General features: G+C 42.3%; 1 protein-coding gene across 1 annotated transcript; it reads right to left on the reverse strand.

Moving 5' to 3' along the window:
- Nucleotides 1-8,983: 8,983 nt before the first annotated feature.
- On the reverse strand, nt 8,984-10,861 carry LOC142108141 (uncharacterized). The gene is made up of 3 exons (XM_075191749.1): nt 10,535-10,861; nt 10,246-10,329; nt 8,984-9,652 (listed from the first exon to the last, which is right to left on the reverse strand). Exons 1-3 carry the CDS (start codon nt 10,695-10,697, stop codon nt 9,024-9,026), a joined length of 876 nt encoding a protein of 291 aa, XP_075047850.1. The 5' UTR covers nt 10,698-10,861; the 3' UTR covers nt 8,984-9,023.
- Between the last annotated feature and the right edge of the window lie 1,028 nt (nt 10,862-11,889).

Consider the following 11,889-nt stretch of genomic DNA (forward strand, 5'->3'; position numbering starts at 1 on the left):
TGGTACCAGCTGCATGGCAATATAAATGCTCATATATGTATACAAAACAAAAACACAGTTGGTGTCAGCACTTATCCTTAACATTGCATATCTGTGTGTATCAAGCAATGTGAAAACATCTGTTTATGTCCTGGAGAAACTTTACATTTCAATTTAAAAATAAACTATCAAGCATTTGTGTGCTACATGAAGAAGTAGCTAGTGTTTCTTTACATGTAAAATAATCAGCTAAATTACATCCCTTGCATTGTAACTAGAGATGGGCGGGCTTGGTTTCGTGAAAACCGAACCCACCCGAACTTTGGTGTTCCGAGTACCGAGCCGAGTCGGCTCGGTACTCTAGTGCCTATTCATATTCTAAAACAGGGCAAAACATCATTGTGACGTCGTCGGATCTCGCGAGATTTGGAATCTATAAATACCGCCCTCCACCGCGATCTAGCGCCATTTGAGAGAGGGACAGAGAAGGGGTAGGACAGAGTATAGAGCAGTTTGGCAGGCAAAGTGATAGAAGAGAAAGAGGAGGGTGGTAGCAGTATAAAGAAAGCTCCATTGCTGAATTTGTCATTGCTGAAATACAAATTATAAATATACAAGTCCTTTTTTTCTGATTTTGCATTACAAAGTGTAGTGTCTAATATACACACTCTTATAGAAGAGCTGCTTTGGTCTTTGCTGAAATAGTAATCTACAAGTCCTTGCAGGCTTTTTTTCTGAATTTGCACTAATAAGTGTAGGGTCTAATATACATCCAAATTGAAGAGTTGCTTTGGTCATTTGGTCATTGCTGAAACAGTAATCTACAAGTCCTTGCAGGTTTTTTTTCTGAATTTGCACTAATAATATACACCCAAAGACGAGTGCTCCATTGCTAAGAGTCATTGATGAAGAGGAAGACAAGCAGGCTTGTCTGTAGAATTTAAAGGAATAAAAAATCCTGTGCGCTCACTGGCTTATTGATTTGATATTATTGTATAGTGCCTAATGTAGATATTGTGATACCCAATAACTGGATAGGTCAAATAAAATCACTTAAAATACAACATTTATTATGATTCCCTATACATAATAGGACTAAAACAAGATAAAATGTAAGCAAATAAAAGCTCAAGAAGTGGTGTGCTCACTCCAATGGCAGGGCTGCGCCCTGGCTGGTAACAGGAAGCCAGGGCACACAGCTTTTTAAATTATCGCTGCCTTCTGATTGGGCATTGGGCATGGGGCGCATGCTCTTGGCCCCATTTCTCCTATAACCATGCTACCAGTTCTTGCTCATAGACTTTTACTACTTTGTGTTGAGTCATGGGGGCATCCAAGTACCTGTGAGTGCGTCCAACTCTACGGGAAAGGCGGCTGCTATAGATGAAGACCTCTATAGACTCTGGACATAAATAGAGGTGTCTCCCACTTTTCAATTATATTTTAAAGTGACATCCATTGATCTGTGCAGTTAGTTTTAGAATGTACATGTGGCCTGTGGTCTGTTTGTGTGTCTCACCGTAGCAATGTAAAATATAATATATCTTGAACTATGTACTCATACAATCAGTGGTCGAGATGGAAATTTAGAAATGGTGGTATGGCACACCACCGTATACCAAACCACTTCGACCACTGCCTATAATGTAATACAGACAATTGCACTTTTTACCTTACAAATCTGTAAATAATGTAGATAATAAACAATAAATAAAAATCTAATCTCTGGAACAGTCTAATGAGTACATCATCATGTGTCATCCAGACAATTATACAATAACAGTCAATTTTGCCTTCAAATCTACTTCTTTAGTCTGTTTTCCTAGAAATCTCTAAATATTAAAACAACATGCTCCAATTTCTTAAGAATGTAGAAGTTTCAATAAATTGAGTCCTGAAGACGCTTTTTCTATTTTTGACACAAATAAAGTGTTTGCGGTCACTGGATTAGAAAAAAAAAAAAATAGTTCTTTGATTACTCCCTTCCTTTGTTTTGGGGGAAGGAAGTGATTACAATTAATATATTATATAAAAAGAAAAAATACTGCAAATTTCATATACAGTAATATTTTATGTTTCTGTGGTGTTTTTTTTTTACCAGTGCATCCTACTGTGTACTCAAACGTTCTTGGATTTCTCAAGAGGCTATGAATGAATCTGCAAATGGCTGTGCTGCTTATGTAGAACTCTGCCACCTAATTATAGGGAGTCTAGGGGGTAAATTTATTAAGCTCCGATTTTTTTCATTGATTAAAAATTATGGCAAATCGTGGATGATAACCCGCAATTTTAGTCCCAAGGTCGCCTGATGTATTAAGCTGCGAATTTTACTCTGATCTTCAAAATCGCTGGTCATCTCTAGCCATTTGCAGGGATTTCAAACATGCCTGTGTTTAGCTAACTCTCCTGTGTTTAGTTAACTCTCCCGTGTTTAGGTTAAAAATGCCATAGACAACACACCGCTGCGAGATTAGTAAACACATCACTGTTACATTGCCCTGTCTATACAGCCGCAGGTCCCAGCGGCTGTTAAACTTAAAAAATAGATAAATATTGAAAAAAAAATGTGTAGGGTCCCTCCATCTGAGTACTATTAACCCTAGTGCTGTCAGCCTACTGCTGGTTGTGTGAAAATTGGGAAAAAATTTGCATGGGGTCCCCCGATTTCCAAGCAACCAGCACTAGGCAAACCAGGTGTGGTGGATGTGGGGCTGGGCTGGGGGGTAGGGGGGCACATGCCCCCCGGGCCGGACAGACAAAGTCTGTTTTGGGCCGGTCTTCTTCTTGGTGGCTGGCCCCTCCCCCGGGACCAGCCACCTTCCTTCATTGGCCGCGGATCTATAGGTCCGTTTCCCCTCCCTCCTGCCCTTCTCCTCCTTCCCCTATGTGTGGCTTTCGAGAGAATAGCATAGGATGCGCACCACATGACAGGTGCCGTCCCATGTGCGAGGAGCAGCGCTAGCGTGTGAAACAAGGTAAGTGCGGTGGGGTGTTAATAATATGTGTTTTGGGGGAACATGACAGCATTATGTATGTGTGTGAGGGAGGGGGGACATGGCAGCATAATGTGTGTGTGTGCGTGTGTGTGTGTGTGTGAAAGGAGGGGGACATGGCAGCATAATGTATGTGTGTGAGGGGGGGGGACATGGCAGCATAATGTGTGTATGTGGGAGACATGACAGCATAATGTGTGTGTGTGTGTGTCTGCATGGGGGGGCATGGCAGCATAATCCCTCACACACTATATTAACATACACCCCCCTCCACACACACATTATGCTGCCATGCCCCCCGCTCTCACATACATATACACACACACACACACACACACACACACACACACACATGCAGGGGCGGACTGGCCATCTGGCACTTCTGGCAAATGCCAGAAGGGCCGATGGCTAAATGGGCCGATCTGGCCGCCCCAGCATCTGCATCTCCCGGCACCAGGGTCGGGCTTGGCCAGGAAAAAACTATTTTGGGCTTGTCCGTCACTATAACTTGGTGACTGGCCCCATCTCCGGGACCAGCCGCCTTACTTTATGCTGTTGTTGCATACACGCAACACAGGAAGAGCTTGTTAACCAGGAAGTCGGGGTGCGTTCCACTGTGGAACGCATACCGCAGATTCAATTCCGGACGGCGCGCTCTTGTTAGAAGTCTTGTATTATTAAATGTATCCAAGGCTAGTGACCCAGACAAGACTGCAGAGGCCAGAACTTTCACAAGAAGTGAGTATAAGTTGTCTGTAGTATATGCCAAGAGATGTGTAAGCAGTGATTGTGAATTGGTTATTTAAAAAACCAATAATATGTATGTGAAAAACAAATGGCACAGAATCAGACTTCATTGTGTATTATCACTCAAATAATGATATTACCCCCAATATTGCCTATTTTGGTGCCTGTTATTTCCAATATTGCTGTTATAGCATCATAACACAAAGCATTGGATATTGTATATGCTAAATAGTCACTGAGTTTCATAAGTGGTTCCAATTACAGAAAAATTCAATGTTTTAGCTAATGAGCATCTCTTTTACAAGTGCCCAAGACTATGTGCCCCAGTATATGGCTTTTTATTCAAAACTCAATTGTTCACAAATTAAACACAGTTATGAGGAAGAGGAGGAGACTGGGCCAACTAGAAGTGTGTAACTCACATGGCACATTATTGATATGACAGCTGGCAATGTAGGCCCATGCTCTGCACTAGACAGATACACTCCCTGATTCCAAAGGCACAATGCAGATTCCTCTGACACCATGCACCTCGATTTGCCCTGGTGCATTTCTATATCCACCAAAGTGTATAGGCTTTCAGTGAAAGATGGCAACATTGATAAATGAGGTTTGCAATGGTCGATGGGAGCAGTTGCGAAGTATGCAGTAGGCACACCTTTGTAGTTTTAACATTACACAAACACGTTTCATTTTGTAGATCAAGATCATTAAAATCACTTCACTCTGCAACACCACAATATTTGTACCAGCTCTCAGCCGGTGGAGATTGGGTTTTGTCCTATACTTTTTAATGAGATGCATTTTGCATCTTCCAGTTGCACTTTGCCCTATGTAAAAATACCTTCAAACACACATGTAACAAATATATGAGAGTGAGGGGACATCAGGCCTGTTTACTTTGAGCCATAAATGAGGCAGAACAGAGCAATATTTTAACATTTAATGGAAGTGATGTTTCTAACTCCTCACAAACCCAGGTACACTAGCGCTGGTGAAAGGAGGTAAGTGCGAGGGGGGGTATATTAATGTAATGTGGATGGGAGGTGGACTAATTTATGTTAGGAGGTTAATTTAATTGTGGGATGAGGGTGGAGGGCTATTAATTTATTTGTTGGTGATGCTGGGGCTATTTCATTTATTAGTGGGGCCTATCAATTTAAGGTGAGGTGACAGGACCTTTAATTTAATGCTGGGGTTGTTTGGGACTATTAATTAAATATGGGGTTGGGTTTGGGGAGGTGGGCTATTAAATGTGAAAATGAATTATTTAATGCCGGGGATGGTTGTGGGAAATTGTTATATTTATTAAACATATTTGCTATTTATTTATTGCTGGGGCTGTTTGGAGGGAGGAAAATAGGTTTATTTATTAAATGTGTATACTATTAATTTAATGTTGGGGCTGGTTGGAGGGAAATCAGTCTATTTATTAAATGTGAGTACTGTTATTTTAATGTTGGGGGTTGAGGGAGGCCTAATTATAAAAGTTGGTGCTATTGCTTTAACACCATGGCTGGTTTCATGTACCCATTTTTCCCCCCAAATAGAGCCTCCAGGATCCAGACAAGCAGAAACTGATCTAAAGAAACCAGCAGTCACAGGTGATGAAAGTGACAAGAACAGTAGAAGAGAGCAGGACAGTCTGCCAACTGTCCTGGATCTGGTGGGGCAGTAACAAATTTTAGTCACTGTCTCGCTTAATCAGGATTTGGTCTGACTAAAAGGACAGTTGGGAGCTTCACACTGTACTGCTTGTAAAGGCAGAACTGAGTGAACCTAACAGTAGTGCACACAGTATTGTCTGTGTATTTGTCTAAAATGATAAACATGTTACATAATAGGGACCCCCTTTCTTAAATATCCCGGGCCCCTCAAGCCTTGATCCAGCTCTGGTTAGCAGGAGGAAGCTGATAGCTGCTCCCAGTCCCGGGATAGGACACAGCCTACAGAGCAAGCCGAGGAGCTCTAAGTATCACAAGATTTGGAAATATTATGATACTAAGAGCTTCCCTGCTCACTCTACAGGAAGTTCCCATCCGGATGGATTGATAAGTACAGTGGACTGGGAGTGTAATAATGTGCCTGGGGGATTGGCGTGATGTGGCTGGGGATAGCATTATAAATGTAATTTGTTATTATAATGTATGTTCCAGCACCCCATGTTGACCACGCCCCCAGCACAATGTGGCCACTCCCTTGGTGGCTCCACCACTCCGTGGCGACACTGTTTGTTTCCTGCCCATCAACAGATGTGGGCCTGTGTGCTTTAAATGCCAGGGCTGATTTTTAGTCCCAGTCCGGCCCTGCACACATGTTATGCTGCCATGTCCCCCCCCACACACACACACATAGGGGTCTTAATATAGAGTCGGAGGTAGGCTATTTAATGGTGGGACTAATTATTTAATGGGTGCTATTGGTGGGGCTATTTAATAGTGGGGCCTATTAATTTAAGATGAGGTGACGGGACCTTTAATTTAATGCTGGGGTGGTTTGGGCTATTAATTGAGTATGGGGCTGATTTTGGGAAAGAGGGCTATTTATTAAATGTAAATATGAATTATATAGTGCCAGGGATGGTTGTGGGAAATGGTTATATTTATTAAACATAAATGCTATTCAATTTATTGCTGGGGCTGTTTGGAGGGAAATAGACTTTTACTGTACGTATATTACATGGGAATACTATTAATTTAATGTTGGGGCTGATTGGAGGGAAATAGGTCTATTTATTAAATGTATTTGCTATCAATTTCATGTCAAGGTGTTTGGAAGGAAATAGATCTATTTAGCAAATGTGTATATTATTATTTTAATGTTGAGGCTGGTTGGAGTTTTCTAAATTACATGTACCCATTTTTTTTCCAAATAGGGCATCCAACATTCCAAGATCCAGACAAGCAGCAACTGATCTAAAGACACAGCAGCCACAAGTGGTGAACGTGACAAGACAGGTAGGAGGGAGCAGAACAGTCTGCCAACTGCCCTGAATCTGGTGGGACAGTGCTGAATTTGGGTGACTGTTTCGCTTAGGACAGTTGGGAGGTATGTCCCACTTCACTGTGTACTGCTCGTGCAGGCAGAACTGTGTGCACCTAACAATAGTGCATACAGTATTGTCTGTGTATTTGTCTAAAATGATAACCATGCTACATCATAGGGGGTTACCCTGTCTAAAGTGCCCAGGCCCCACAGAGCCTTAGTCCAGCTCTGGGCCTGGGCATAAATATATATATATATATATATATATATGGATTAAGCAACACTAAAATAGCCTCTTTTTATATAGATAAATATATATTGTACTAAAAACCACCCTTTAAGGATGGGCCGCAACTTATGGGCCAGTGCTGTGTGATTACCCCCCGGGCTAAAGTCTGCCAGCCCTCCTCTGGACTTATCTGTGTGGAGTTTGCATATTTTCCCTGTGTGTGCATGGGTTTCTTCCAGGTGTTCCTCCCACACTCCAAAAACAGGCTAGCAGGTTAATTGGCTCATGACAAAAAAATGACCTGTTTATGTTAGAGAATTTAGACTGTAAGCTCCAATGGGGCTGTAAAGCACTGTGGAGTTGGTGAATATATATAAATAAATGATGATTATGATGTTAACTACAGGCCTGCTAGCTTAAGTGGGACAAGTTCTGGTGACTAGATCCAATTACTTGAGGAGACCTCAGCTTATGTGTCGGGTACAGTAATGGAGGAGAAATTGGAAAAGAGTTCACAGACCTAAGATGAGGTTATGTATGGGTGAGATGTTTTGTGATTAATTCTGATGTATACCATAAGAAACAACTCCACTACATCATTAAGCCACAACCAGAAAAAATAGCCACAATCTTTCAGTATTTTTCACAGGAACTGATTCAAACCACACATAAATTGAACTTTAGGACAAGAGCTCCCTCTTGTGGCATACAGTGGTAAATGCTGCAGTCTGTGTTAGGAGGATACAAATTGTTTTCCATAAGGGTGTTGTCAATTGGTTTCCTCCTTAATTCCTTAGAGTTCTTCAAGGACTTTTGATTTCCTAAAAGAACAAAGGCCTTGACACAACACTCTGTATCCTGTATCAACGTCAATTTCATTACATAATTATTAAATAAAGAAAAAAGTGCTGTTAAGTAACAATAGGTCATAAAATTGAAAATGATTAATGACTCACACTTAGGGCTAGATTTACTATCAGGCGTGTTTGTAAAGCCGCCGACTTTCGGCGGGTTTGCCGGCGGTTTAGCCATCGCCGGATTTACTAACGCTAAACCCGCCATCCAAACGGCCAGAAATGATGTTTTCAAACCCGCCTCTGTATAAAGCGCCGTGACGGTTTCAACAATGCTCCACATACAAACAGCCGGATTTACTATTAGGGGGTTTATAAAGGCGCCGGAAAACCGCCATTCAAAAGACCAAAATGAAAGCGCTGCTTGTGAGCGGCGAGATTGTTCAAACAGTGTGCTGTTAGAGGTATTTGGTCAATCTGAACAGAAGGGAAAGGGCCATTTCATGTGCAAAGTTTGTCCTTTTGGGATTGTATATGTTAAAAGGCCAGTGTCTTGTAATGGCAGTGTAATTTGGGTTTCTTTTTCTCTTCTGTTTTCCCACGATGCAATTTTTTTACTAAGTTCAACATTTGTTTAATATTGCAACAAATCCCTTAACAGAGTGTAAAAGCAATTTTAACTGTACTCAATAAAGAATGGGTTTCTGGCTGATGACTCCTCTGCTGCATCCTCACACATCTGCACAGCACAAATTCAGGCACAAACCCACTAGTAGAGGTGTGTTATAGCGTACATTTGTACTTTGGTAAACCAGGTTCAGCTTACTAGAATAATCTGGTGGGGTGGTTATGTATGCACCTGAAAAGGGGTCTGATATTATCCTGGCTGGCTGTTTTATACATAATCTAGCATTACATCAATTTACCCCACCGATTAGTGCAGTACACACTGAAGCAGAAGGGGTCTGTGTCACATCTGGTGATGTGCAGAGCACAGAGGGCGGAAGGCAGATTAGAGTCCGTCTCATTACAAACTACTACACAATAGGAAAAACATTTATTTCTCTAAAATGTGTTTGATGTGAGTGCAATGTTTGTGACAGTCAGAGGGCAATGTGTAAATGATTTGAGTGCCTAGTTTTTTAAAACATCACTATACTCTTGTTTAATTAGCAGAAAATAAACACTGACACCATAGAAATTTAACTGCATTTATTGCAGTACAACACAATAAATAATAAAGGATAATGCTTATACAAAGTAAAAAAAGCATGAGGCAATAGTCATGTGTTAGCGCTAGCGACGCCTTTTTGCTTGCATATCGCTATGTTTTGCCCCACTCTGTCCTCTCCCTGGCCCACCCCTGGTGCGAGCACCTCTCCTTGGAGGAGTACTCTGTGCCGATCTGCTTGGCGTACTAGCGGTACTTGTGGTGGCCGAGGAAAAGGGTGCAGGCAAGCGGGCAATGAGTTCTTGCTGCAGTTGGCCTGCCAGCCGGGTCAGGTTCGCATTCCCCTCGCGAACGGAGGAATTTAATGCCTCCACAGCCCCAGTCATTTGGGCCATCTGCAGATTGGATTGCTCCCAGGCATTAGCCAGACGATTGATTGCAGCAGGAATTTGGCTATTTGTGCGGTGTATCCGCCTCAACTGGGCCGCAATTTGGGAAATGTTGTGAGTTTGGCTCTCCATGAAGACTGATTGCTGCTGCTGGAAAGCACCAATAGACTGCGCCATTTCACGGGCTGGGTCCATACTCTGAGGTGCCGGCTGCTGGTGTGCTGGGGCTTCAGCAGGGCCAGGTGCAACATCCTGGAAACCAGACACAGGGGCATCCACTGTTTCCAGGGTGATTATGGTTTGCTCATCTGGCTCAGGGGACATTTGGAGGGACTCCACCTGAGGTGCCTGGTATGAAGAGGGCCCTGTGTATGAAAATGACGGTAAGTATATAGGATATAATATGTTTGTATATTGCATTCTGAACACTTGATAGGAAAGAATAATCTTTACAAACTACAGATTGTTTCACAATTTTTGCATTAATGATTTATTGTCCTATGCTACCTGCTTAAGGATGCACATATTATCCTTTTAATACCCAGTATCATATGAACTATGTATGGTTGAGGGGGCTAAAAAAGCATAGTATTTGTAACCTACAAATATTGTGATTTATTACGCAATATCTGGCTAGACCGTGCCTTGGGGTACACAAATCCTATTTCAGTCCTCCCTCTGTGTAGTACATGCTGGGTATTTTGACTTAACTGCGTGTGTAAAAAAGTGAAGACGTTGCCTATAGCAACCAATCAGATTTGAGCTCTCTTTTTGTAGAATGCAATAAATAAAGTAAAGGTATATTCAGATTGGTTGCTCTAGCCAACATCTCAGTTTAGTAAATGTAGCCCTAAGGTCGCATAGCACACCATATTTTAATAAAAAAAATTTTGCCAGCAACATTTCCACAGAAAAACAATTAACTCCATTATTTAGCACAAAAACATAAATCACACACCTGCTTGCTCTTCTGTGGCCGAATCTCTGACTGAAGGTGGAGGTGTAGCTGTAGGAATGGGACTCAACTGTGGTCCAGGTGAATCTGGATGTATTAGAAAAAGCATACAATGTATTTGCAGCAAAAAGCCTTTTACAAATAATAAATCTTTGGAAGACATGTGTTTGCACATTAAAAAACAGTTATAAACAAAATTATTGCCCTTTACATACTGATTGAGTAAAAAAGACACTTTTACAATAAAAAAACATTTTCAATATTGTTAGCTTAAAAAGGACAAATCACTCACCAACTCCTTGGGCAAACGAGGGCGAATCTGTGTCTTGCACATTAATTCCCTCCACTATTTCACGGGGCATTATCTGCCGCAGCTCCTCCTCATAGCTGGTATATTCAACGCGAAGAGGGGGGCCACCACCCGTGCGTCTTGTGGACCTCCTTTCCTGGGCCATTTTTTCCTTCAACCTCCTCTTAATGTCCGAAAATCTCTTGCGGCAGTGCGCCACTGTCCTCTTTAGTGGGCCCACCGCGTTAACAGCGTCGCACACTCTCCCCCACAATTGGTGGCGCCGCCTTAGCGGAGTCCGGGCTGCCAGGTTCCCCAAGATCACCTCGTAGCAGGGAATGATATTGTGCACCAACACACAATTCTCATCATGTGAGAAGCGCACATTCCTCCCTGTCTTGGTCTTCCTGCTCTGTCCTGTCTCCTCAACCTCTCCCTCTCCCTCCTCTGACCCCTCAACCTCCATCTCCCTCTCCTCAGCCTCTGCTCCCCTCCTATCTCTGGACATTTTTACCCAGAAGACAGAAAAACACAAAACACTGAAGGACTTACAAACACAAAGAACAAACTACACTACCTACAGACACACTCTCCACACAGTCACACACAAGTAACACAGACAGAGGACAAGTCAAATACAAAAAATACAAGACAGAAAATAAATGAGAAAATAAATGTACAAAACAGGAAAAAACCACAGGACTACTCACACTTCAATCAGATATCGCTCCACCAATCCACCAAACACCAACTCTCAGCAAACCACTATCCTCCAAACTCCTCTCACAAAACTCCTCTAAACCCTATCAGAGAAAAAAGTGTCAGGCCAGTGGTTTATATAGGGCTTGTGATGTCAAATCTCCTGAGTTTGAAAATAGCCAATAGTAACAGGCCAGGAGACAGGTGTAATTTTCAAAAAAACCGCCTTTACACAAAAGCGCCGTCATTTAAAGCAAAAGCGCCATGTTCTATTCAAAGCCGCCGGCGGCTTTGAGCATTACATCCCGCCGTTACATCGCCGGCGGCTTCAAATTGAAGCTGAAATGCGCCCATTAGTAAATCCGGCCGTTTGCAATGCAAACACGCCGGAAAACCGCCGCGATGCATGGCGGTTTGAAGCCGCCATGCATCACGCCTGATAGTAAATCTAGCCCTTAGAGTTTAATTACAATTATTTACATTTTCATTGAGCACTGTATAAAAAGGGGTATGTTGTTTGGTATCAGCTGAATCTTTATGATTTGACAGAAATGTCAGGCATTTCCGCTATTTGGTCATTTGCACTTCATGGGCCTAATTTATCAACGTGCGCAAAACGAACGTAATGTGCATTTTTGAAAAACGCACATACATCAGGC

The sequence above is a fragment of the Mixophyes fleayi genome, chromosome 1 (genome assembly GCF_038048845.1).
Source record: "Mixophyes fleayi isolate aMixFle1 chromosome 1, aMixFle1.hap1, whole genome shotgun sequence".
NCBI lineage: Eukaryota > Metazoa > Chordata > Amphibia > Anura > Limnodynastidae > Mixophyes > Mixophyes fleayi.